This window comes from Salarias fasciatus, chromosome 16, assembly GCF_902148845.1.
Source record: "Salarias fasciatus chromosome 16, fSalaFa1.1, whole genome shotgun sequence".
NCBI lineage: Eukaryota > Metazoa > Chordata > Actinopteri > Blenniiformes > Blenniidae > Salarias > Salarias fasciatus.
This window is the reverse complement of record NC_043760.1, coordinates 20,980,545-21,008,543: the sequence shown is the minus strand read 5'-3', so window position 1 is coordinate 21,008,543 and position 27,999 is coordinate 20,980,545. Positions and strand designations below refer to the sequence as shown.

The window sequence follows — 27,999 nt, the reverse complement described above, 5'->3', positions numbered from 1 at the left end:
ATGTCTCACGCTGCCACCAGTGCCTTGTGTCGCTCCATCAAGCTGCAGTGTGAGCTCTACCCGTCCCGGCAGATCGCCATCTGCCTGGACCCCTACTGTGGGCTGGGCTTTGCTCTCTGGTGTCTGTGCAGGTGAACTGCTTGCTCGGAATCAATCCATTAATGGATGACCGACTTCGCCTTTGTATTTCTTCTCACCCCCCACGGTCTGTGTGTTTCCTCCTCAGCGTGTACGCCGGCCACCAGTCCATCCTGGTCCCTCCGCTGGAGCTGGAGAGCAACGCGTCGCTCTGGCTGGCTGCAGTCAGTCAGTACAAAGTGCGCGTCACTTTCTGCTCATATTCCGTCATGGAGATGTGCACCAAGGGCCTGGGCTCGCAGACAGAGGCGTTGCGGGTGAGTTGAGCTGCAACGCAGGAGGGAAACAGCAAACCACATTCCGACATGAATTTTCAGGCTTTTTTTTTTTTTTTTTGTGCTCAATTACTGATTTTCCCTGCTGCGCTGTTCACTGAGCACCGTAATTATTGAGACAATTCAGGTAATCAGCAGTAATACACTTCAGGGCTCTGCATCTGTGCACTGGCTGCAGCACTTGAGACGGGTTTCATTCACACATCATGTCTGGTTTCATAATCTGACTTTATGAAAGCATAAATTTTCTCCTCACACACCTGCAGCTCTCACACTGTTGTTGCAGATGTAGGAAAGATCAGTCCTGTTACTCCCCACAGTTTCATTCCTGCCTTTGTTTTTGTAAATCCTCCTGTTGTTTTTCTTGTGTCCAGCTTCGAAATGTGAACCTTTCGTGTGTGCGCACGTGCATGGTGGTGGCAGAGGAACGGCCCCGGATAGCCCTCACTCAGTCCTTCTCAAAGATCTTCAAAGACCTGGGGCTTTCGCCGCGGGCGGTCAGCACCACCTTCGGCTGCAGAGTCAACGTCGCCATATGTTTGCAGGTAAGCTGCTGCTCAAGTGCAGCTAGAAGGACGTGGAAACTCTGAAGGAGAGGAAATGTCCAAATACCTGTCAGTGTCATGTCCTCAGTATAGAGTAAACCATCCAAAGATGTTGACTTCCTATGTTATTAATTTAAATAATGTTTTATTATTTTATCAATGGCCACTTGACTAGGAGAGAGCTATTTCACTTTTAATTTTCATAATTTGTCATTCCCTGTATTTTATTTGTTGAGTTTTCCTTTCATTGTGGTTTTGTGTATTCGTGCCCACTGTAATGAAATCATACACACACGCACATATATCTCTATATATACATATATATATCTGTTTTTATCTGTCCTGCCCTGTCCTGTCAGCCCAACAGGTTAGGGAAACTGGCTGAGCAGGTACTGTGGGATAAGAGTGGCTGTTTTGCTCTGCTGCTAGGTCTGTGTGTATGTGTGTGTATGTGTGCGCGTGTGTATACATATTGCATGAAGATTGAACATGCTTAACCTCAGTTCACCGTCTGTCTTTGTCCTTGCTTTAATTTTTTTTTATGATAAGCTTTGGCTTCTCTACTACTGCTGTTTAGCTGAGGTTTTCTTGTATCGGCTGGCTCTCGATCATCGCTTTATGACGGGTTTTACTGTATGTGATGCAAAATTACATGATTCCAGGGGTCTGCAACATGGACTTTTTTTTTTTTTTTGCCTTTGCCAAGCCTCCATGCAGATTTTTCTTAATATTTTTTTAAAAAAAAGTTATTTAATTTAGTTCAAAGATGATCTTTTAAGGAATCGTCATCATTGCAGTTTGAGGTGACAATCCTCAAGATCCTCAAGGCTAAATTCAAAATAGAGGTATCATTTGCTCTCAATAAGAGTCTGGAATTATCGTTTCCTTTCTTATTTTTCATAGAATACGTTCATTAAATCAGCAGAGTTCAAATTTTTATATTTACAGAAGAGATTATGAACTCTTTTATTATTATTTTTCCTTTTTTTTGTAGAGGGACTGGGCAAAAGTGTCTGTTTTGATTGGAGAGGTTGCTGACCCCTGCATATGATACCATGAGCTGGCAGCATGAACACTGCTGTGATCCACAGTTTCTCCTGTGAAGAGTGTAAATCAAGCTGTTCTTTTGTGCATATGCATTTGATTGAAATTGTCCATGCTATTCATTGATTCCATTGATTTGGCACAAACTGGACGCCGTTCATCTTGAGCATTTGGGAGGATGATGGGCCTTTACCACATGAAGCTTTTTTTTAAAGTAAAGAAAAGGAATACCGCAATCAACTTTTTTGAAATGCGTAGTCTCACGGTCGCCTTCTCCATCACACCAGCAGTTATTTGGTAAGATGTGGCTGCTGGTGACGTTTTTTTTTTTTTTGTCTGTTTGTTTTCTGTTGTGTTTTCGCTCAGACTTCCTGGATTTATTTTTGTTGACGCTCTTCAGAAGCTGCTCTGTCACCGAAAGCTCCGCTTGGCTTGACGCGCCGGGCTGGCGTCCCCCGCCTCATTAAATCAAATTACTCCTCTCGGTGTTTGGCTACGACCGCGCAGACCCCATTACAGCTCAGGTTTACTCACCAGCGGAGGAATGATGGAAAACATCATTTGTTGTGATCCGTCCTGCAGTAATGATGATAAAATCCCAGCGCGAAGCCCAATCAATATCACACAAACATAATCAGCCGCTGAGAAATAGCTCCGTTAGAGTTCAGCTCCCACGTGTAGTTATCAACACTTTATCAAAAATATATACTGCCCAGTTCTTTAGGGACAGTGTTTAGCCGGTACTGCAGCTGTTTGACACTCGGCAGCGTCAGATCAGGCGATGGAGGCGCTCACTGTTCACATGGTTGAGTTGTGCCAAAAGTCCTAACTATCGTGGCCTGGCTGGTTGGCTTCTGGCTGCCGCCCCTGCTTTGTCAGCAGTTGTTTAATAACCAGCTTCCACCTTCCCTCCACTCAGGCTACATGTGTACAGCGGCAGTGTTCAGCACTGCAGCGAGGGGCCGGCTGCTTCATGTCCGATTGTGACCGGTCTTTGTTTTCTTCCAGGGCACGGCCGGACCCGATCCCACCACCGTTTACGTGGACATGAGAGCACTGCGGCACGACAGGTATGTGCCGGCACCTCAGACCAAGATGCTGGGATCAGCTCCGGCTCACCAAGCCCTTAAAGCACCTGTTTTACCTTTGCTCACCCTTCAGGGTTCGCTTAGTCGAGAGAGGCTCGCCGCACAGCTTACCGCTGATGGAGTCCGGAAAGGTACGTCACGATTTACCTCTGTACTGAACACCACAGGCTCCTAACACGCCTGGAAAAACGTGGCTTCTTTTTTCCAAAATACTAATGAATTAAAGTCCAGGGTGTGTTCTGTTGTAGATCCTTCCTGGAGTGAAAGTGATCATTGCAAACACAGAGACTAAAGGCCCTCTGGGAGACTCCCATCTTGGAGAGGTATGTCGCAGCTTTTAAATTCCTCTCAGCGCAGCTCTCATCAACCAGCCTAAGGCTGTTTAGAAAAATTGGTTATCTTTCAGTCTGTGTTTTTTTAGAGCAGTCAGACTTTTAGTTTAGAAGCCTCAGTTTGGGGGAAAAAGGAGAGATTTTCCTTCACTTTTTCGCCATTGTAGCGGATGAGGGCGGGAGCAAGGCTTGATTTCAGAACTCGAACTTTGACGAATAATAAAATCCACACTGAGTGACTCACTACAAAGTTGTTCTATATTTCTGTAGAGATATTCTCCTCTTTCACGTGTTTGGTACTCTGACGTCTTTAAGACAAACGCCTTCGGAGAAGAAATTTTTTTCCTGAGGAGTGATTTTGAGCAAAATTTTATTTTGAAAGGCAAATTGCGGACGTCCTGTTGTCGGGGTGTCCGTTCATGATTTTTAGGTCTTGACGAGACGGCGGGTGAGCGTTGGTTTGACGTTGCTGCGGGCTGTGGAGGCCATTTGAGTGTATCCAGGTGCCACTAGAGAGCATCACTTTAGCAGTGATGGAGTTAAATTTTCCATTTCATCAAATGTTTTTCCGGTCATGATATGCATGTCAAATTGGGGTTTGAAGCTGCGTAAGTACAATAACAACAAACTTTGCCCTCTGGGCAGGTTGCCTTCAGCAGCCATGCCCTCTGGGACTCGTTCCCTAATTAAAGTTTCAAAACATGTTGTTTGGACTCCATGCGTGTCAGCAGGTGCCCAAGATTTGTCTTTTCATGAACTCAAGTGTCGAAACTTATGTCAAGTTTAGGCTGTAAACACTTTTAACTGAGTTTCATGGTAACACCTTCACAGTTTCAACAGTTTTTTTTAACATATTAAATGACCTCTTTTAAATATTTTTCGTCATATTTTTACAATATTGGATTTTTTTTCTCTCTGTTTGGATATCATATTGTAGATTTTGAATTTTGTCCAGAAAATCAGACTGATGTGTACGATCTGTGTGTGACGCTCGCCGCTTGCACACATGCAGGTGTGGGTGAGCAGCCCTCACAACGCCACTGGCTACTACACTGTTTATGGAGAGGAGGCGCTGCACGCCGACCACTTCAACACCAAGCTGAGCTTCGGGGACACGCAGACCGTCTGGGCGAGGACCGGATACCTGGGCTTCCTGCGGCGCACTGAGCTGACCGACGCCAGCGGAGGTGAGCGACGACCACCTTGCCGTCTTGTCGGAACTTTGTCGCATTCTTGTAACGTCTAAGAAAACCTGGTCAATCTGTATGTATGTGTGTGTGGTAGAGCGCCACGACGCCCTGTACGTGGTGGGCTCTCTTGACGAGACTCTGGAGCTGAGGGGAATGAGGTACCACCCCATTGACATCGAGACGTCGGTTATTCGTTCACACAAGAGCATAGCCGAATGGTAAGCGACCTGCTCTCTCTCTCTCTTCTCTGGCTCGTTAACCTCCTAACCTCTTATCCCCGCCGCCTGTCCCGCAGTGCGGTGTTCACCTGGACCAACCTCCTGGTGGTGGTGGTGGAGCTGGAGGGATCGGAGCAGGAGGCCCTGGACCTGGTGGCGCTGGTCACCAACGTGGTGCTGGAGGAGCACTACCTCATCGTCGGGGTGGTGGTGGTGGTGGACCCCGGCGTCATCCCCATCAACTCCCGGGGGGAGAAGCAACGCATGCACCTCAGAGACGGGTTCCTGGCCGACCAGCTGGACCCCATATACGTGGCTTACAATATGTGAGGGTCCGCCGGCCGGAGGGTTGACCACAGCTACCACAGTCTCAGAGGAGAACAGCGAAAGAATCATGGATGCAAATATTCAGACAAAAAGAGAGAGACTGGTGTGACATGCAGAACCGTTCTCTCTCCTCCACACGTCATGCTTTCAAGGGCATTCTTGTCTTACCGAAGTGAGTTTTATTTTTTTTTGCATGCGTGACAAAACGTCTGCCTCCCTCAGCACAGGACCCCTGAGAGCAGCGGTGTGACGCTGCCGTGCGCCATTAACGTAACTTATTTCATCAATCTCAGAAATGGTGAATGTTGGTTACGCAGGTTTGCGTCTGCAGAGCCTCCTGCGCCGTCATCTGTTCACCACACCTTCAGAGAGCAGTTTGCACAGTGGCGTCGGGAGCGCATCCTTTTTTTTTTTTTTGTTTTTTTTTTTCAAATCAAATCCACACACGAAGCACAGAGCAGTTGACGGAGGAGCGCTTTTCTGCTGATCATACAGCGTTTGTGCTTTAGTTTGTCGTCTCAGTAGATTAAAAAAAAATAATGTTTTGGTGACTTCATCTTATCCTTTCTTACATTTTAAATGTGTAATGTTTATTTTCTCTCTCACTCTCTGAACAAAATGCAATTTGTGTGATGTTGCTTTGAATGACTGTGTACAAGAAGTGCCAATCAGACGAAGTGGAGATGGCAAAGAACAGAATTGTTGCTCGCCGTTGGCAGCATCCTATAAATGAAGCCTTAAGTGTTTTTTCAGACACCCACAGTTCCTACCCCAGCTACCGTTTGACTTAATTTTGTGAAGTTTATCAGCAGTTGGACGGGGAGGAGCGAACACGCAGATGGATGTTAGGAATAGTAAATCCTGCCATTAACGCACCCAAAGTTTCTCATGTTTCTGGCAAAGATACTTGATCCTCACATGAGCCATTACAGACACACACTCCGCGGACATTTCCATGTCTGTCTCCGTTCTCTGCCGCGTGGAATGCCTGTTTTATAAAGGAAGACTGGAAGACGTGTGGGTTTGCACGCAGCGCCTCGAGTGCCATAAGACTGAATGAAAGAAGAGAAATACACGAGGCGAGTGTGTGATATGCTTGTAACATCTTTAACATGCTGTCAAACTTCTTCTTTTTTTTTTTTTTCTATGTGCACATCTCTTCATGATCAGGCTCTGGCCTGCTGTAAGTATGTACAGGTTTTGTGTAAATTATTAACAGACGGAGGAGGCGACGAGAAGCGTAACACAGACTAAATCTGGTATATATGTGGACTTTTTTCCCCCCCCTCACAAATCAAAGTAACTTGCCCTGGACGCTCATGTGCAAACACTGGTAAGAGACGTGAAAAAGCCTTGTGAACATTTTTATAGTATGAGCAAACAGTGGGAAGCGGAAACTTCCAGCACAAAGCGGAGACGCCAACAACCTCCGGAGCGACCTTCGCCGTCAATGTATGGAAAGATACATTTGTCTGATATATGGTTAGTTGTCATTATTTTCATAACTTGATTTCGTAATAAATAAAAGAAAAATTGTGCTTTTAACTTTAAATGTTTGTCGTCTCTGGAAATTGAACAACCAAGTGTGCAGGACTTTTACAGTCACTCAACAGTCACTGTCACATTATAAGATGTGAGATAAATACGAATAAAAAGCACTTCACTCCTTAGTCTGGTTAGAGACTTATTTGAAATACTTATTACTCCCGTATGTATAGGCTGCAACTATTCTCACATCAACAATTTAACGCGTTTCATTTTTTTGATTACATTACACCTGCAACACATTCAGAAAGAGAAATGTGTGTTTCAATAAAATTACTCATTTTATTCTCTGAGAGCTTATCTGTTAAAAGACCTGCTAATAAAAAGTCTCTTAATTTTACCGTCTCTGGTCAAAACAAGTTTGCAAACATCACTGCTTGTTCCCCAAGAATACACACACACACATATATATATATATATATGTGTGTATGTGTGTGGATAAAATATCAACTTGCTAACATTTCTGACTTGGGTGACAATCTGAATGCATATGTGAAGTAAAACTGAAGTGTTGACCTATTTGATGCACATCATCCACTATCAATATCAGTATTTCACAAGAATTGATCCTAAAACAACACATAATTGATGTTTAATTTAGAAACTAAGGGAGCTCTGAATGTGCGTACACTGATAAACGGAGAGAGGACAAGAAGATCTGTTTTCAACCTGAGTGACAGTTAAGTGTTGAATGTGAAAACATAAATCAATTCTAGATATACTGAAAATCAGCTGACTCCACGGGATTAAAAACAAAAAAGACAGGGATTGCAGTTTGATTTTATTTTTTTCTTCAACGTTGTATTCTGATAAGGTGATAAGTTAAAAAAAAAAGAAATTAATAAGTCAAATGAAAATTCACCTTTTAGTACAAACGTAGACAGTAACTTTGTGAATACAAACAAACCGTGACTCCACTGATTACAGCAGCTCTTCAGGAATGATAAATGTAACAATATATTTCTAAACAAAGAATAACTTCAGCATTTTTCCATTGGACTTCAGTGAGTACTCAAACTGGTTTTATCATCACAGGAACCTGTCTGTGGTCCTGAGTTGGAAGTTATAAATGAGGAAAACTAAATACAGCTGCCCTGCGTTAGATAACATTTTGAAGTAACATCAGAGAATATTACCTTCTCACTTAGTGATTATACAGAATCATTAGAAATCTAGATGTTAACTTAATTTATTTGATACAAGACAAACATTGATCATGTTGATTGATATTATGCAGCGTGATAAGATTAATCTGGAAATATTAGTAAATTAAAGTTAATGACATCAAACCAAAGCAGGAGCTGTGAATGTCTGTAACAGTACAACATGAATAAGCAGAACGAAGGCTCACATCTTTACTCCAAGAATACAATCTGTCCAAAGTCAAGATTTAGTTTAATGAAATCCTTCTGGAAAAAAACAAACCAAAAAAAAAACAAAACAGAGAAACTGAAATAAAGCTGTTCAATTGTGCAAAGCTCCATCTAGAGCAGGACTTCTACGTCATTGTTTGCAGCCCAAAAAACATGTAAATCAAAAGTGGTTACAATTTGTTGTTCACAATGCAGATGTCAGTTTTTTTTTCTTTTTTTACTTTAATTCACAATATGCCTCCACTTTATCGAGCAACTCAGACGCTTGGTCTAGCGCCACCACTTCGTTCTCTGACTTGAACTGCGTGTTGGGAATGTGAGGATACGAGTGGCAGCTGGGATACTGAGTCTTTTTGGGGTCCACTCCCAGAGATGTCAGAATTCCCACAATCCGGGGCAAATCTCTCAGCTCGGGATTGAAACGGGAAACTTGCACCGCAGCGGCTGAGATCGAGCCGGCCGTGTGGCGTCGGCCGTTTCGTCGGTACCCTGCGGCGATGAGTGCCTTCTCCACTGCCTGATGGACCTTAAACAGACACCACTCTGTGCTTCCTGTGGAGGTGTCATGGGAGGCTGCATTGAGGTCGCAGCGGGCCTGTCGGCACCAGCGCTGGGCCTCCGCCTTGTCGGGTCGAGGAACGTCTCTGTCACGAGCCCAAAAGTTGTAGAAATGGAAGCCTCTCGAGAATCTCTGTCGACTGCTCCTGTCATTCCTGGCCTGCTGGTCCCACGCTGAGTAGTAGTGTGAGAAGTCTGAGTTTCTGCTTGAATAGGATGCGCCTGCAGTGCCATGTCTCATGGTCCCGCTCTTCAGCTCCTCAAGCCGCCTCAACAAATACTTGAAGGCCTCCGTGGTGATAAATTCACTGTCAGGGTTTTTGTCAGGATGCCATCTCAGGTAGAGTCTCTTGATGGCTTTTTGTTTCTCTGCCTCAGGAAGAGTCCAAATTTCTGCCAAACATTTGTCAATTTCCCGTTTGGCTTCTTCAACAGTAGCTGGCAAATGATGTGCTGGTTGTGGAGGATAATGCGGCACAGTTCCTGCTAGAGGCACCACATCCATGCAGGATGCATCTGGCTTTGGCTTGGTTTCTCGTTTGAACTGATAGAGGTCGAGACAGCTGACTTCTATTGGCTCAGGTTCTCCAATATCTATTTTGTATCTCTTTGAAAGTTGCCCAGAGTGTCCAGGAACTTCCTCAACAATAACTGCATAGACATACTTCCCATTCATGCTGTAGCCAACAAACTCCCCTTCTTCAAAGTTGTTGAGGATGCCCATGTCCAAGGAATGATGCCATTCTTCTGGGATATCTGTCCCAGGGTCTGGAGAATCCAGGCGGATGCTTTCAGCTTCAGTACTTTCGTGAATCCCATGTGTAGCCAAGGTTTTCTGAACATCTTGCAGGTCATCGCACATCAAGAGCTGTCCAAGAACTGGAAGGTGAGCTGGTGAAATGTTGTTTCCCAAGAGACTATTGATCTCCTTTGTCAAGCTCATATTGACTTCATTCAACACCTTAGGAGCCAAGTCATCATTGTGTTTTAAGTAAAAGAGGCAACCTCCCGGTTCTCCTCTCTTCACAAAAACGTCAGTTTTACTGGCAGTTTTGTCCAATTCCTCTTCGTCCATCCACAGCTGAGTTTCCAGGGTTTTGCAGCAGACAATATGAATTCTTCCAAAGGTTTTATCACACATGTCAGTCGCTGCTTCTTGTGTTATCTTGCCCTGAGATTGCTGTCTGATGAGACATATCAGTCCATATTTAAATTCTGCAGAGGAAAGGTGTCTCTCGAACCATCCACTGAACTCACAGCCAGCCCCGACCTCGCAGAGCTCCATGAGTTCTTCCACTGCTTTTTCCTCTGTGAAGCCCGACAGCATTTTTGGCCGAAACTTCAGAGGCAGGGATTGCAGCAGCTGATGATGCTCATAGGTGTCGTTTCCCAAATAGCATTTGCTGAGTTTTTCAAGGAGCAGAACCTTGGTTTCCAGGGCGTCTTCAAGTCTCTTTGCCTGAAAGACTGTGTCATTGTAGAAGAGTGTGGATGACTGGTGTAATTTGCCATCGACTGCAGGAAGATATAAAATCTTCACCTCATCAACGAGAGCTTGATTTCCTTTATTTTGGATTGACTTGAACAACTGCTCAACAGCTCTTTTGACCGTTTTTTGTTGATTTGGTTGTAACTGTTGTTTGTCATGGGAGTCAGCATGAATTTCTGCCAAGACATTACAATACTGCACGACAGTAGCTTCGTTCTCCACACCAATTTTCTTGAAGAACTCCTCATACCGGACATCTTGCGAAGGAATTTTGTACAAATATGGCCTGAAATCAAGGTCATTAGGGAGAGCATAACAAGCTGCATTTGCTTTCAGAAGCTGAGTGTCTTTTTCAACCAAAACAAGGGGGATATCGGCTAGTTGCTGTTCTTCAAACCCATTTGCTTGCAGGTAGGCATATGAACTTCGAAATACTTTAGCACGGGTTTTGACCAGCTGGTCAGTGTTACACTGTGACCGACAGATGTTTCTCATGTTTGTGGTCACACAGTGCGAAGGTGGCTGCTCGTGAGCTCCAACTTTGTTCATCATGTCCTTGAGGTTGGGCTGTACATTTACTGCTATAATTGGCATTGAAGTCCAGATCAGGTCTTGATTTGTAGTATCTTTTGAAATCAGAGATCCTCTCATTTTAACAGGCGTTCTCTCTGCTGCAAATGGTTGGTGATAGTGTTGCAACTCTGTTCGAATCTTCTCAGGAAAAATGAACTTGATGTCTGCTAGATTCTGCAGCAACCCTTGATCTTTGTTTTTTGCCACATAATTCAAGGATTCTTGAAGAAGTGATGATGATTTCTGTTTCAACTCCTCAAAATTGCTGTGTCCTTCTGCTTCATGCTCCAACTGGTGAGCAAAATTGATTAAATCGTCCCTAGAAACAGCATGTTTCATTCCAAGTTTTTTGATCAAGTCTTTTGCCCCATTTAGTTTCAAATAATTTTTATCACACAGATCATCCCAAAATTTTGTTGGAACAAATTTCTCCATGGGCAACATTTTTTTGTAAAGCGCCACACTGTCATCAAAGTAGTAGGAGGCCATCTCCAATCTACCCTGGGAACTGCAAATAAGTCTCACTGTCTTCAGTGATGAGATGACTTCATCATACTGATTTGGTTTCAAATGTAGTGACAGCAACAGCTTGAGACACTGAACAAGCTGCCTCTCAGTGAGTCTGTGTGAGGCAGGCAGGATGAACCTCATAAAATACTCTTCATCGCTCAGGACTTCAAGTTTCAGTATTTGTGCCAGATTGACATTCTCTGGGCTATCTTTGAGAAAAATGCTTTTGCTGTCAGGTGGGACGAACAAATCTGGATATTCATGTGCACGCTTGCAGTTGAGGACAAATACATTATTTGGTCCATCAATCCTCACTCGTGTTCCATGGCTTGTTTCAAATATTGGTAAAGACTTGAGCTTCCTCTTATACTCTTCGCTGATTTTGTCCTTGGACACGCCAGACTGCAGGAAGTTTTGGAGTTCTTTCATCTCATCTCTTGTGAGGTGGGAAAACTCTGATGGGCAAATGTTGTAGATCTGGTCCAACACTGAGTTTTTGTCATTTACATCCATGAGTTCAGAGCGTAAATGTGAAAAGACTTGTCTGTTGCAATCAGAGAAGAATGCACTGTTAAGTTTCATGAAGCCCAGTTTAAAGAGGATGCTTGAGACATCTCGATCCAAGTGCAAAGGAATGACACTTGACATTTCTTTCATTGTTTGAAGGAAGCATTTGTTCTTTAATCTTGGACATACAACAGGTACAATGCAGCAGTCGCTGAGGAGCTTTCTCACATGACCTAAAGTCTGACTTGGCTTGTCATCGCTATTTTGTTCAAGTTCACTAATTAAGAACCTCCACAGATACTTGAGCCACTTCACCATCCCCTCATTAGGGACACAAAGGCCAGTGCGTGGGTCAATTTCACACTCCGTGAGAAAACCCTGGATGAGTGGCTTTATGTACTGTACAGCATGGGGAATTGTCAGATGTGTGACAAGGTTTAAAGTCTGCAAGAGATCTAAGTGTCTTTTGTTGGTTTCATAATCTGCAAACTGATCCTTGTAGTTCAGAAAAATATCTCCATATATTGAGATTTTCTTGGGAGAGGTGGAACTGAACACTCTCAAAACTTCATCTGATGTGAGAAGAAGTGGAAGTCCATCGAGCAATGTGGAATTTTCTTTGGTGATCGTTTTCAAGTCGTTGAAGTCAGTCAGACAAAAACTCAGCAGTTGTGAACATCTTTTCTTATCTTTGATCAGAGTGGCAGTTATGGGCAAGGGCAAACCCTCATCTGTTTGGGTGGGATCATTGAGAGGTCTTGTCCTGAGGAAGTCTCGCACAGTCTTGGGCCCGACCTTTTTCACTTCAACACCAGCAGATTTGAAACTGGCCCAAATGTTGTCCATGCATGTAGATTGAGGAACCAGTTTCATTCCAAGATCTTCCAAAATGGGGTTAATCAAGTCATTTGTTGACTGCGTCAGGTAAAGAGCTCTGGTTAGTTCAGTTTCACTAATGTCACACCATTCATAGGAGCACTCTTTCAGTGTTACGCCTGCTACTGTTCGTGTTGAGGTCCTCATCACTGGGATCACTTTAAGTCTTCTGTCTTTAACTGCTCTGTACACCTCTTGTATCATTTCATGCCAATCTTTGCCCACGTTCTTGGACACAGTTGGCCAAAAGCACAGGAAGGAACTCAACTCAGCTCTTCCGTGAGGAACCTTCTCACCTGAAATGCTTAATCTGATGTGATACAGGAGATCTGCATACAGTGGGGCAATGACATCTTGTTTCAAAGTCTCATTCCAGTTTGTTTTCAGGCTTTGCCCATCTTCTTTCCACAGGCTTCTCCTAGCAGCATCCACCTCAAAGTTTCCATTGATATGCACTGGCAATCCAGTTTGCCCTGGCAAGGGAAGTGTACAAAAAGACTGTCCACTGAATTTGTCCACAACCCATTCCTTGGGAATGCGTTGTGGTGCTTTCAGTTTCACTCGTGCTGCCAATGCTGCTTGGGGTAGTTTGCCTGTTAGCTTCCCTGTATTTCCATCTTTGAATGAGCCAAACTGTTCTGCAACAATCCAGGTACTTAGCCTTTCATCTGATGTGGAAATCACAGTTTCATAAAAAGCCTTGTGTGGGGCAACTGGTTCATCAGACTGTTGAAGTGCCTGCCGAAGATATTTAGCAAAAGCTTCTTTTTCTGCTTTGTTTTTCTTTGGCACAGTTTTTTTCACCTCGTATATGGTTTCAAGCGTTCCTGATTGATCACTGATTTGATGCACAACTATTTTGCGAATGTTTGTCAGGAAGAGAACGAGGCCTTCTGGGTCCTCGGATAAGGCAGAACACAGCTCTTCCATGTCCCTCTCAGTCACTGCCTGTGTTGATATTTTGGAGCTGTTTGCATTTGCCCCCATCCTCAATGGCAATCTGAACATGGTGCCATCTTTGAGAGGAAACTTGTCTGGAAGAAAGGAGTTGTAGACATCTATATACATGTTCTTGAAAGTGTCGGGGAGATGATAACCAACACCAGATTGTGGTTTGCCAGAATGACTTTCAATGTATTTTTGACTGGGATCAGAAATGCAAAGCTTCTTGTCTCCGGTGAGAATTGAAGGGCAGTCAGTCAAATGGAAAACAGAGTTAAAGCCAACTCCGTATTTTCCTGTTTTACCTGCAGAATTCTGTTTTCCTCCCTCTCCCAGCTGCTGAATGCCACGCAGGTCATCATCAGTAAACACTCTGTTGTTAAAAACACACAGTGCTGGGCCCTGCAGGTGGTTCCACTTCTTCCCAAAGGTTTTTTCTTTGCCATGATGTCGTTTGTCCCAAACAAAATGAATTTCTGTGGCCTCTGCATCGTCAGCATTTTGGATGAGCTCTTTCAGGATATCCTTCTTTGCTGGATATGCTGAAATGATGTTTTTAATTCGAACAGTCAGTTGTTCCTTTTGCTCAAACTGAAAGGCAAAGGGAGAAATGTCTTCTGCCACATGGCTTTGCAGAGTATGATGCCTTGTTGTTTTGATTCCAAAGTGGCAAGCCAGAACACGTGGGATTTTCTCATGACACAACGTCACCTCTGAAGAAACAGGCATCCATGGACTGTCATTGAAGCACAGCTCACTTGCATGTTGTAAAACCCCCTGCTCATTGGGTACCAGGCAGTCATAGGTTGGTTTTTCTTTAGCATTTTGGATTGCATTTAAGATTGTGACGCAAATCGATAAATCACTATTTGGGAGCCTTTTATTTCCATGTTGGGTGTGCAGCTCCTTTAGAACAGTTAGATACTGATTGATTGTGAATGTTTTTTCCACGCCGACACTTTCCCAGAGTTTTCCAAAACTAGTGAAAGCTGGTGGAAGCACGTGGAGATACGGTTTTGCTTGAAACTGTTCATTTTCAGCTACACGGATGACGTCTACAAACGTGTTCCCGATGAGGATGAATGGGAATGATTTTGCCCACTCCGAAATTACAGGATCATCACCAAAATCCTCAATCCACTGATTGAGAAACTTGTAGCACGCATATGCTATGTTGTGGAACTCAGACCTGTCAGTTGACAGCGACTGTTTGCTTACTTCTTTCACCTGATGAAGCACAGTGTCCAACTCCGGATGGCTGCAAACTCCCAAGATTTGCAGAACTGGATCCAGGCTGTGGATTTTCAGTTTAGTGTGATCAAGGACGGATTGGGTCATGTTCACAAGCAGTGCACACTTGTCACTGAATACCTCAGTGGGCCTTTTCAATTTGACACTTTTTTTCATTTTTGTATCACCAGGGGAAAAGGCTGGCAGGAAGGCAGTTGTCTTTAGTCTTTTCCAGTGGGGAGAGCTTTCATCGTCCATGTGCTTCTTCATCAGCCCAAGAAGACATTTCAGATGCACATATGCTTTGCCACGGTCAACACTCCAGGTTGTAGCTACAGTGCCTGCTTTGTCTGCAATGTCTTCCAGTGGGAGCTCATCATTTGCCATTCCAAGTGCCAGTAAGCGTTGAATCCTTTTAGGAGAGCAGAAATCTTGTTTGGTGCCGCCAAGCAAGCGGCCATCTTCCAGTTCAAATAAACAGGACACGCTTCCAGATGGATTCACAAGCTTGTTGATATACTGGAGCTGTCCATCTGTTGTGGGTATGCATGGATACTGAAGGAGCAAACTGTCCATTTCCTTGACATGAAGATCAATTGCATGCAATACCAGAGTATCTCTGCTTTTTTGGTCCATGGACTTGAGGTTATCAAACACGACTTCTTGGTAAAATTTTTTCCAGTTCCATGTCTGGTCTTGCAAAACTTTCTCAAGGCCAGCGTTTCTGAATGTATTTCTCAACCATGGTGGGAGAGGAACAACGTACTTGGGAGCTTTCACAAATTTCTTGCACATCTCTGCTGCAAGTGCCCCAATCTTTTCATTCTTTTCAATGCTCTCGTGCAGAAATATGGCATTGTTCATTGAGCACCAATGTTCTCCGTCACTGAAGAGCTCTGGGCCATCTGCATTCTGGGAAAGGACGAAGTAAAATGCATCAACCAAAGGCCTAAAGGTGGCACTCACTTTCTCCCTATCAGGCCAGAAGTCATAATATCTGTAAGTCTCAAGCTGTTCATTTTCAGACATTTTCTTCAGTGCCAAGAGTGCAGCCACATATGCCGACACCACAGGATCCTGAAGTAGAGCTTTATTCCAGTCACTTTTCACTCCACTTTCCCACAAACCTTTCCTGTTGCTTGTCACAGCAAATGTCCCATTCACATTGACAGGGAGACCAGTTTGAATCTGAAGAGGAAGGAAGCAAAATGCTTGTCCAATGAGATCTGTTTTTAATGGCGACAGTTTTCCTGTTTCAGCATTGTTTTGCAAGGGCACAGCAATCCCACCAATGGGCAAAGAGAACTTGGCTTGTTTGTTTTTCTGAAGGGCCATTTTTAAGGCCTGCTGTGTCCCAAAGCAGTTGTACAAGAGCCATGACTGGACTTCAGGTTCGCCTGATTTCTGAGTGGTTATCTGCACGACTTTGATTGAACGGCAGTCGATTACCTCTTGGCATTTCTGATCTTCTTTCATCAGTAATTTCTCAGCCTGACACTGCTTTGACACACTGGTTTCATCAGGAACCCTCATTGCGCTCACAGTAGTTTTGGAAACAGTGAAGAGGGTTTCTATTTCATCGTCTCTTGGTGGAGTTGAAACATTGTTTGAGATACTCTGTAGGGACAGTGTATCAATTTTCTTAAGAAAAAGCAGGTGAGTTTGTGAATTCTTGGTAAAGTGCTCATGAAAAGTGACAATGTCATGTTTCTGGTAGACCTTTTGGCTGATTTCTGACTTGTTGGCCTCCTCTTCGTTTCTGAAGGGTAGTTTGATCAGAGTGCCTGGATAGGGTTGAGGAGGACCTGACCTGGAAAAATGACACTTGAAAATCCGTTCGTATGGTCCAAACTGACCAGGGAAGCACTGTAAAAGTCGCTGTTGAGAAAGATTTAGCTTGATCCCAGGATTTGATTTGTGCTTGATGTGCTTCTTGAGGTGAGTGACATTTGGATCAAGTATGAGGAGAGAATTCCCGCTGAGGATGGAAGGGATATCTGTCACATGGTACACTGTATTAAATCCAAGGCCAAATTTTCCAATTTTTTCCATGTTGTTTTCCTTAGAAGCAGAGCCAACTCTGACAATATTTTTCCAATCCTCATCGGTGAACTTCTCATTGTTAAAAGCCCAGAGGCAAGGTCCCTGACAAAGAGCCATATCAGGATCAATCAGACGATCTGGGGAATCTTTGTGTACTCTGAAATCCACCAAGAATTTACAGGTGTCTGCTCCAGCATCCTCTGCGTTTTGAATAAGCTCTTTGAAAATGTCACTTTCCTCATCATACTCTTTAAGGATGTTTTTAATCCTTGTCGTGATGGGTTCTGATTGTCCACACTGTTCGATTCCCACTATCTCTGGATCAAGGATGTAAGTGCTGAGAAGTGGAATGTTCAACCATTCAGCTGTTGCTTTGGGAATTTCACTGTGTATGACATAGATTCCCTCTTGGTTATACTGGAGTTCTTTTAGCCCATTTTTGCTTATATCACAGAAGACTGCTGTCGACCGTGGTTTAAGGCTAAATTGCTCACCCTCAATGATAACTGGCACTGGGATGTCGTCATCAACAGCTTTCTTCTCTCTCCAAAGCCAGTTCAGAATTTCTATTGACACTCTCACCTCAGACAAAGTGGCAAATGGCAGTGGCCTTGTTTCAATGGTTTGTTGGATGGAACAAAGGATGCGACAGATTTCATCAGTCGACAGCATCATTTTCATGCCAAATTCCAGAAGCAACTTCTTGAATGGCAAATATTCCTTTGGCACCTTTCTGATGTAAGAGCTCAGATCCAGATTGGGTGGATACTCAAGAACCAGATCATGTGGGGACACAAAGTCATCGTGGTTCCACAGCCACTGAGTTTTCTTGTTCATCAATGTTACAAACACAGGAAGATTGTCCTGCATGTGTTTGTAAATGCTTTGCAACTGCTTTTTGAAATCAACATCCGTATTGGGATCATGCATTTTTTGTGCCTTTAGTTTCAAGAATGACAAGTTCTCCATCACTTTTTCAGGTGGAGGTAGGGATTTGAGACCAAGTTTGATGCTTACGCTGTTACTGAGGCTTTCCACCAGGGGCATTGCATGTCCAACAATGTCCTTGAACATTGAGTGTCTTATTTCTTCAGGGCAGAAGAGGCAACAACTCTGAGACTGGTCATTGAGCAGCCTTTTGTCAACAGCAGGAAGAAGATCACATGGGACCCATTTCAACATTTTGAGACAATGAAGCTGTTCACCAGAAAACTTTGACAGCAGATCAGTGGAATTCAACATTTTCAAGAGAACTCGAGCTCGTTTCAGGGCCTCTGCATGAGAGCTGACACTCAGTTTGTCAATTACTCGTGTGGCATGCAGCAAATGTTCCGGTGACACGTCTTCTTCTTTATTTAGTAATCCAAGCGCAGTCAAGCTTTCGAACATCTGAGGCGTCTGAGTATAGACAGGTGGAGGGAAGTAGTCTGACTCAAAAATTACTTTAAATGCTTCAACTCTGCAGTCGAAAAAGTTTGATGACTTCTTCAGCTGTCCATTTGCTTCAATGAATCTCAAGTCCTTACATCTGCATTTCAAGGCCTTGTTTTGAGAGAAAATGATGTTGCCATGCTGTAAAATCCAGGTCATTATCTTCTCTGTGTCTCTGCTGCTACAAGACTTCTTCTCAATACAGTCAATCAGGACACTGGCCGCCGCGGCCGTGTCCAAGATATGAACACTGAGGAGCTGTAGCAGTCTCCGATCCACTTCAGAGGCACAAAGGATGACTGAATCGGGCATTGGAAGATCTGGTGGTAGTGTTAGTTCAGAGAGTTGAAGGACAGCTTGTTTCGACTGGGCTGCCACGTATTTCCCTTTCACAGTTTGAAACACAGGCAACTTTGAAAACCAATCTTTCTCCTGGTTTGAAAGACACTCCAAATGAGACAGGTAATCTTTGAGCTGTTCTCGGGCTGTATGAGACACAGCTTCAAGTTCTCTGATGACATGCTGACAATCCAGATTCATCAACACCTTCATGACACTCCTTGGCGTTGGACACAACACATAGGAGTCGAGGTCTTCGTGCTTCAGCCAGTCATTGCCTCTCACGACAGTGCCACCAAATCTTTCCACCAGCTGAGCTATTTGATCTGGCAAACTGCTGTGCTTACTTTTCAGAAAAATCTGAGTTGTGTTGCCTTGAAGCTTTGCCAGCGATACAGGCTCACTGACTGACAATGGACTGATGGGTATTAGTGGTATTCCAGTGAAGCGACTTAGCTTATCGAAGTGTGTGTTGAGAAACGTCCAGAATTTCCGGAGCCAGTCCGACGGCGGGTGCTGGCTGCTGCTGGTGTCCCACATAACAAGCTTCGCCTCAGCTTGCTTCCAGTCTTGTGGCAAAAACCTTCTTGTATATTCAGCAACATCAACTGCATCAATGTTGATGACCCTGAATAATTCTGGAAATCAATTTTGAAAGAAAAAAAAAAACAAAGTATGTTTGTACAGTGACAAAACCTGTGACGGAAATATCTATTAAAATGACTAATCTATGAAATGACTACTCACTCTTTCTGGCCACATCCATCAGCCTGTCTCTGCATGTTGAACGCAGGTCTTCTGGAATGAAGAGGTGTTCGCAGAATGGCAGCAAGTGTCTGCACAAAAGAGAGTTCATTGCTTCAATAAATGATCCACCAATAGATTTCAAGTCATATGCATCAAGTTTCAGACATAGCTTTTAACACTGTATTTTTAGTGATAATAATGCTTTTGCTAATGAAATCATATCCAAGCAGATTACATAACACAAAATCAAGAAAAGGAAACTGTACCTTGGAAAAGTGTTGCTGTCAATTAAAGCAGTGTCCTCCTCTCTGTCAGTGAAGGATCTGAATGAACCATCACTGACTGGAAGCAGCTGAAGACCCTTCAGCTCATTGTATTGTCCATCCCCCAAAACGTATTCCAGCAGGTAGAGTTTGTCCTCTTTATCGATGTTTCGCAGATCATTACGGCGGAGGATGTCCCTGATGAAAGTTGGAGTCACTTGTGTCAGTGCTGCAGCTTGTGGGTACGCTTTAGCAATGGCCTTTCCAACACTCGCTGTTAACGTGACAAGATTTTCTCCGAAGGAAACCAAAGTCCTCCTGATGGCAGACAACATGTCGACGCTGGCCGGGCCATTACAGGGGAGTACAGCCTCTGATGGAGTGACGAACTGCCTTTCATCTGTCGCAAGAGAGAGAACAGCCACGTTCCGTTTGAATAGGAGATGGAAAACATCCAGAGCAACGGCGTACCATTCGCCTTTGTGCTGCACCTGGCCAATGTCAGGCCACAAGTCATACACAGTAGAGACTGGGAGAACAGATTCTTGGGCCAGTTTGATGGCATCTTGGATGATAGTGACGTACGCAGACGGAAGTACTTCTTTCATGAGCAGGTGATTCCACAGAGCATGCTCGTCATGTTTTTGGTCCTCTTCTCGCCACTTGATGTGTCTTCTGTTGTCAGTGAGGCCAAAGCATGCATTGACATACACTGGGAGGCCCGTCTTGTTGGCCTCGTTGTTTGGGAGAGGGAGAAAGCAGCTCAGTCGACTCTCGCTGCAGTCTCTCCGGTCACCGCAAGGGAAGGCCAAATCAACTCGAGGTAAAAAGCTCAACTTCTTTGCGAGGAGGTCCAGATTCTCCACTGTGCCCTCCTTCATGGTGCACGTTGTCACAAGCCACTTTGTTTCTTTGCGGTCTTCTGAATTGAGGGTTATCAGTTTGAACCTCGTCAAGCTTTCAATCGTCGAGTTGGCATCCGACTCCACAGTGACTTCAGTGGGAACTGAGCAGTTGACTTTGAGTTTGGTTGTAACAACGCCGTGCACATCGATGTGTATCAGAGACACCGACGTCACAGTTTTCAAGAAGAGGAGGCATAATTCTGCATCTGCAATGAAGCTACTGAAGAGTTCAGCCACTTTATGTGAATCATAAAGATTATCTGAAATTTCTGAGGCTTCGTGGCGTAAGGGGAACCTAAAAAGTGTCCCGTCAAAGTGCTGATCCTCCATGACAACTTTAGACCACTGCTGTCCGCTTACAAGAGAAACTATGTCTCGAAAGGGTTGGAATTGATCATGCAGAGTCATCAGAGCTTCTTGGTCTTCCGTGTTGTCCAAAGACCACTGCCAGCCTCCAACTCTCTCCCCAAATATTTTTTCTTGGGGATCCATCAAACCAAGATGTCCTGAACTGAATATGCCCGGAACATCTGTGAAAGAAGATATAATTGACCATGTTTTATGCTCATGAATAGCACCACTTGCACTCAGACTGTTGCGTGGTTCTTTAAACTATTTACCTGTCGTGTGGTAGACAGAGTTGAAGCCGATTCCAAACCTCCCCACCGTGGTCGGGTCGTTGCGTTTGATACTCCTTCCAGCCATTTGAATTCCTTTCCAGTCGTCATCACTGAACGCGGCGTTGTTGTAGGCATAGAGAGCAGGACCTTCACACAAAAAAAAAAAACGTTGCAAAGTCTCGTTTACATACTACAGTGTCTTTCTCTGCTTTTAGAGGCTTGCTGATTCTTTCAACTTAAAGCAAACACACACAATCTCAAATTCATACATGACACTGATTCTAGCTGGCTTGACTTTATCTAAAAAACAACATATGTTGTTTGCCAATGGAGTCAGGTCATAACACAGGCTCGTCAGTTGTGTACTGTGAATGTAGTCAAAAATCTAAAGACTTAAGTCTGCAGAAGAAAAATAGCCATCATCTGCCGTTACAAGGCTGCTTTGGTTTACAGAAACCTTGTTTCATAAGGCAAAATTACATAAACTTTGGGGGAAAACCTGGGATTTAAAAACAGGAAGGTTTATGTTTTTGACTTTGTAAGTATCTTTAGCATTTAACAGAGTAACTATATTTTATTTTCTAAAAAGCAAGTACATATTTGTTGAAGGGATGGCCATGGTTGTTTACTGAACCTTGGTATTTTCGTAGTTCATCGGTCCAAAGGCTGTCAGTCCCATAACTTCTCTCATCGTGGACGAAAACCACTTTTGTGGCTTGAGCATCATCTGCATTTTGAAGGAGCTCCTGCAAACAATTGAAAAAAAATCAAACAGCCTCAGATCAGATGTGAGCACAGATCATTATTGCTGGAGAAAAGCATTGTCGAAGAGCTCCACCGTGAATATGTGCAAAGGATTACAGCTGAAATTGACAGATGATAAAATAATCTGCTCTCACTAACTTGGCTGCTTTTTCAGTCATCTAAACACACCGTATTTCAGTGTCACCATGCAAAATACATGTATTTAATCCTTTCATTCTCAAATTAACACCCTCTCATTCAGTTTTTATCAAAAATGTACATACAAAAAAGTAAACAAAAAAGTTATAAAAGTTTTTTTTTTTTAATTTACTTCAATAACTTCAAAACCTTTTTTAAAGTGCAAAACCTGCAACCATGTACAGGACTTTTGACAATTACATGTAAATGTAATTGTGGAAAGTTTTCCATTCTTTCATTCAGAGAAAAATAAAAAAAACAAACCAACAGTACAAAGATGGAACAGTGGTGGTTATTACTGCGTGAGCTATGTCAAACATTAGGAACAAAGCAATAAATATTGATATATGATGAATAAATAGTAGCTATTTTGTGTTTCTACATGTTGTCCGTAAAGAGTTTACTGCACTTTGACACTGTTTTCACAGTATTCAAATATGAGAGTGAAAAAATACTTCGAAATATTGTAAAATCTAGATAGCACCGAAAAAATTAACAATTATAGAATTAACACCAGAGTTTGGGATAGCATTGTACCCACCTTCAAAATTTGTCCGTCTGGATATCGATGTAGGATTTCTTTCAGGTAGTCGATGAAGGGAGGCGCCGTGGCCCCGAAGGAAGCCCTAAACCAGCAGCAGGATTAAAGAGTGACAAAAAGAGAGTTCAGTTAAACATCAGCATGTTTCATGCTTGCATAAAACACTCCAAAAAGAGTGAGCGTAAAGAATTTACATGAAAGAAAGTTAAAAAAAAGTGGAAAACCACTTTAAAAAAAAGAGTTGGCATCATAACTATTAAAGTTTGAGATATAATTGTCACTCAGATGCTTTTCTATGCATGCTATAGTTTGTTTTGTCAAGGGCAGGATTTCCCATCAGGGCCATTAACTGTAATTGTTGTGGGGACTTAAATAATTTAATTTTCATTACCAAAGGGCCAAGTTGTGTTAAAGCAGATCTACCAGAACAATTCATGCAAAATATTACAGTTAATTTAATGAAAATTTGTAATTGTATATATCTATCTATTGTATATCGTCCAATTGTAATTATATATTATACTTGCATGCATAATTGTATATAACAAAATGAAAAAAAAAAAATCAGGAAGATGCAGAAAATTTTAAAGCGATGCACTGTTCCGGTAATACACCTATTTTGTGTTGCAACAAAGTGACTCTCAGTGGAAACTAAATTTTTGGACACCCTGTCAATCATATATTTTTGAACAGTAGTCTCCTCAAATGGTACCAAAACAAAATGCTCAAATAATCCTCTAAAATCAAATTAATTTGAAAACATTTAATATCGTTGAAAAAAGACAACTTGCAATAAAACATAAATAGCGACATTCATCTTTGAAACAAGTGTGATCTTTCCGCCAATTTGATCTAATTTCTTTATAGTCTGGGTACATAGAGCATTCATTATTGCTTCTAATAAACAGGTTGGGACTTGGATTAATTAAAAGTAGCTCCAATTGTTCATATTCTGCATCTGTGAGAGATGAATAGCTGCCACACCTTGTTGGGGTGAGTTGTGTCAGTGACTGCATCGTGTCATTAAAGTAATAATAAGATCAAGAGGAGAAAATTTATCCTTTGTGAACTGTTCTTAACAGTTTGTGACAGTGACGATGCCCACAGAGCACATGTTGCCAGGTGAAACTTGTCTTTTGAAAGTAACTGCTTTGGATAATAAGAGGGAAGGGGTGTGGTCTTTCAGTAATATTTCAACAAAGCTGTAGCATAACGCAACGTACCGGGTTTTCTTCTTTTTGTGACTCATTGTTCCAGATTTGGCTTCCACTGTGGGAAAAAAGAAAAAGACTGCTGTGAAAAATACTCTTTGCAATGAACGACATCAACAGAGAACACTCCATTTACAGTTTTTAGATGCAAGTTCAAGATCTCCTCGGTTGCATTTACAAATTGCATTTATAAATCTGGTTTTAGCAAAGTCAAAAAATCCTTTTATAAAAGTTGGACTGGGAGAGATTGCTAACGAATAACAAGCTAAGATGGTAAAAACGGGAGAAAAAAATTAAGTTACAAATCAGATAAAACTAACTCCAAAGCACATAACATTCAAGTAAAATAATATGATCAAGGAAAGGTAAAACTATTCATAAAAACGAGGCTACACAAATATTCTTAGTTAAAAATAGGTAGGGTCCTCAAACTTGGCCAATTTTACACAATGCACTGTTTCATGTCCATTTCTGTTCTTTTGTGTGTATTTATTTTGTGCAGTATCATCATGTCTTTTATTTCTCCAATCCCTATCAATATTATCATGAAAGGATGTAAAATAATGTCAAGGTTATTCATTTATTTGTATTATTATATTGTTAGTGTTATTGTCTTAATAATACTGTTCAGATTATTTTCCTTTGTTACTCTTTATTTCTGTCCACTGCTGCTGAAACAATACAAACGTCTCCATTGTGGGACAAACAAAACATTATCGTATCTTAAAACAAAGTTTATGATTTGTGAAAAATAAATTATGATTGTGAACGTGAAAAAAAGAGCACATAACAGTATTTTTCATAACTAGACCACTTTGGACCTAGACTTCTCAAAAACACGTCATCAGATTTGTGAAACCTTTAATGGATCATGAAAAAATAAGAGCATATTTAACTGTATGGATGTAACTGGGGGAAGTCCACAACAGGCCCAATAGTCACATGTGCATCTCAACTCACTGTAAACTGAATTATGGTGACAACTAAACTTCAGACTGACTACACTGCATGTAGCAAGTGTGAATTATTCACAGTCACTCCCTGCAGTTTGACCCACTACCTGAAACCAACAAACAACAAACATGGCCAATACTGTTCTAAAAAATGGGATTTATCACAAATACTATGATTTAATGACATATGATAACTAGTATAAACAGCAGCCTCTCTCCTGCCTTACTCAGTCACATCATGCCTCCTCTGAACTCTGAACTCTGAACATCCCCAAACAAAGGAGCTCTCATTGCTCACACCTGTGCTGAAATCATAGATTGTGGCTGAAATAGGGAGAAGTTCTCTACCCACCCAGCAGAGGGTGCTCTTGTCAAACCTGACACTTTGACCAATGCCAGCAGAGGGTGTGGGTGATTGTAGACCTGGTCCTACATGGTCTCCATATGAAAAATAAAACCAATATGCCCTTTTTTTCATTCACAAATCACAAATCAAACAATGCTTTCACAAAAATCTCTAAATGCCAACCAATGTTTCCCCCTCTTATTTGCTGCTATGCACACTTTAAGATCAAATAATGCAGACCACATTAGAGGTTGGGGTGTTCTAGCTACACCATGTGTACATACATACATGTAGAGTCACCTTGGCCTAAAAAACAAACAAACAAACAAACAAACAGGGGATTCAAGTCTGGGCAGCCTAAAAACCTGCCCTGCCAAGAAGATTTCCACCTCCCTCTTTACTATAAATGAATGATCTTGGGGGGATGTTATTCAGCATTTTAGCATTGCATTATGAATTTCTACCACTATCCTCTCACTTTATTCCTGGATATGTCTGCTTCAAATCAACATTTATTGAAAAACCAGTGTTTTTCTTTTACTTCACGACAGCAAAACTTCTCTTTCACACTAAGCATCCTTCCAATGCTAATTGAAACGCTCAGAAATCCAAGCTCTCGTCTACTTTGTATTTTAGATGTTTTGCAGTGACTGATAAAGCCCACGAAATAAGTATCGCGTAAATATCAAGCGTGCGCGCGCTCCCGCGACTTGCATGCAAATCTCGGCGCGCGTGTGTAACTCGGCACCACAGCTGCTCCCGAATGTGAGATTATTTCCCTCTTATCAGTAGCCTCTAATCAGACGCCGAGGGCAGGAAGTGAAGTAATAAAAATATCATAAAGTCCAGAAGAGAAGAGTAAAAACCAACTTCCTCCTACCGCCATCATGCTGTGAAGCTCGTCTGTGGAAATGATGTCCGCATGAAATGATACCAAACTGGAGGTAACACTCCGATTTCCTCTTTATAGAGCCAGCCAGCCACCCGCCCCCCCCCCCGCACACACACACACGTTCTGGGAAAACGAATGTTAAGGAAATGACTGGACACAATCGCATGTTGTGCTTCAGCAGATTTCCGCAGAAACGAAACTTAAACAGTCCCGGGAATGAAATCCGTTCTCTTCACAAGTGGCTGGATGAAAAGTTTTCATTTCTGCTGTTTAAAGCAACATCTTATGTTGCATTCATGAAGATTCACAAATGAAAGTTAGGAATAAGACATTTTGACCTAAAAAAAAAAAAAAGATAGTGATGATGACACAGTGGGGTAGTGCACACTCGTGCTTCTTCTGTACAGACTTGTGTGCCAGATCAACATTTTAATAATCATAATAAATTATGGTGTTTGTTTTAGTGAGAAGAGGTTGAGCAGTCTCCTTCATGAAAGTCAACTTTTAATGTGATCTGTCACATCCAAATGTATATGTATGCTCTCTGTTTCATGCAGATATACTCAGGACGGTGACCTGTCCAGGGTGCACACTGCTCTCGCCCATAGCTACCTGGGATTGAGTATGACTAGGTGGTCAAATGGCCGTTCCAAACACCAAGACGTATTAACTTAGAAGGACAGTGAAGCTGCTGAATCCTTTCCTTTTTGCATGTATGTAAAGCACGATGAGCAGGGCCGTGCAGAGACAACTGGAGGGCCAGGTGCTCTAAATGGAGCATGAATCTGATACACCATCCAGAAACATTCCTTACATTACAGTATTGGTTGAACTGTAGCAACCCGTATTCATAAAGAATGCCACGTAGAATCACAAGACACCCCAGCTGGCACTGTGACGCCAATTTGATGTTGAAAATTGGTCAAGATTTTGACTATCATAAAGAGCTACACAAGCTTTGACCTTCTTATGATTGTAAAACAGTCCACCCAAAGAGTCAATCTCACATTAAATCATTGCATTATACACTGTTAATCTATATATTTGACATCAAATTGACGTTGATTTGATGTCTGGAAACTAGGCATCGAACTGATATCACATTGATGTCCCCATAAAACTTCTCAAGTTGAAGCATTTTTAGCACAGCTGCATAGCTGTGGAGATCAATCCAACCTGGGATGATTCATCTGAGAATAAAATGTTTTTTTCATATTTGTATGTTTGATCGTTGAGAGAGAATATCACTGGAGGAAGTATTGGAGCAATATAAATTACAGAACACGACTCAGCGCAAATGATGCCAGACAGATTACAGTTACAGGACTGTAGACACAACACATTATAGAATTGCTATTTTAAAGGCCACGTGCATGAAATTCTGCAGAAATGCAAGATCTTGTACACTGTCGCAATACAAGACAGTGCAGGATCTTTCCATCTGTGTGTTTTCTGTTGTAAAAGTTCGACATGGAAACAGCTGCTGATGGTGGCACAGTGAATGGTGCCCCTCAGTGTGGAGTTAGCATGTTCTCCCTGTGTGTGTGTGGGCTCTCTCCAGGTATTTTGACATCCTCTCACAGTCCAAAAAAGTACTGACATCACTGTCCACACCTCATATGTAGGCAGGGGGCTAAGGGCTCAAGCTGACACAGTTCTTGAAACTACTGACATAGACCAAAACATGTTCTAAAAGGCTTTTAATATGTTTATTTGCACTCTGAAATTCTGCATTTTTTAATGGGTTCTAATGGACTTCAGGTTCTTTTTGAAACTGACATCACCCTCACCGCCCCCACCCCCACTGGAATTTCCTGTGAATTACAGCCTATCTGCTCATCCACAATGGCTTCATTTTTCAGCCCCGCAGGTTGGCACCTGGTAGAGACACTAAAAAGAGCACAGGTGAGACCGGAGCTGGTTCAACAAGTGTTACGTGACCATGACAAGATGTATAGATAACCAACAATGATAATCTATGACTGTGAGCTGCTCAGCTGCCAGAT

The 27,999-nt window shown here is 42.6% G+C and overlaps 2 protein-coding genes across 10 annotated transcripts in view; one reads left to right on the top strand and one right to left on the bottom strand.

The window, feature by feature from the left end:
* dip2a (disco-interacting protein 2 homolog A) overlaps positions 1-6,683 on the top strand; it is a 75,263-nt gene extending 68,580 nt beyond the window's left edge. For 5 of the 8 annotated variants that reach the window (XM_030112493.1, XM_030112491.1, XM_030112490.1 and 2 more), the window contains 10 exons: positions 1-131; positions 227-395; positions 788-958; positions 1,318-1,347; positions 3,011-3,072; positions 3,164-3,221; positions 3,339-3,413; positions 4,435-4,609; positions 4,707-4,830; positions 4,908-6,683. In XM_030112493.1, the coding sequence (XP_029968353.1) occupies positions 1-131; positions 227-395; positions 788-958; positions 1,318-1,347; positions 3,011-3,072; positions 3,164-3,221; positions 3,339-3,413; positions 4,435-4,609; positions 4,707-4,830; positions 4,908-5,160 (1,248 nt within the window). In that variant the 3' untranslated portion in view covers positions 5,161-6,683. The remainder of the gene's footprint in view (positions 132-226; positions 396-787; positions 959-1,317; positions 1,348-3,010; positions 3,073-3,163; positions 3,222-3,338; positions 3,414-4,434; positions 4,610-4,706; positions 4,831-4,907) is intronic. The other 3 variants (XM_030112492.1, XM_030112489.1, XM_030112488.1) reach the window with 1 other exon arrangement.
* A 787-nt stretch (positions 6,684-7,470) lies between these two features.
* On the bottom strand, positions 7,471-26,050 carry sacs2 (sacsin molecular chaperone 2). 2 transcript variants are annotated; one of them, XM_030112483.1, is made up of 8 exons: positions 25,982-26,050; positions 23,815-23,860; positions 22,592-22,676; positions 21,743-21,854; positions 21,109-21,255; positions 19,587-21,018; positions 19,321-19,409; positions 7,471-19,211 (listed from the first exon to the last, which is right to left on the bottom strand). In XM_030112483.1, the coding sequence occupies exons 2-8, from the start codon at positions 23,838-23,840 to the stop codon at positions 8,293-8,295; spliced, it is 12,810 nt and encodes a 4,269-aa protein (XP_029968343.1). In that variant the 5' UTR covers positions 23,841-23,860; positions 25,982-26,050; the 3' UTR covers positions 7,471-8,292. The 2 variants fall into 2 exon arrangements, with proteins under 2 accessions (XP_029968343.1, XP_029968345.1); XM_030112485.1 differs by having other exon boundaries at positions 19,055-19,211; positions 19,321-19,371.
* Between the last annotated feature and the right edge of the window lie 1,949 nt (positions 26,051-27,999).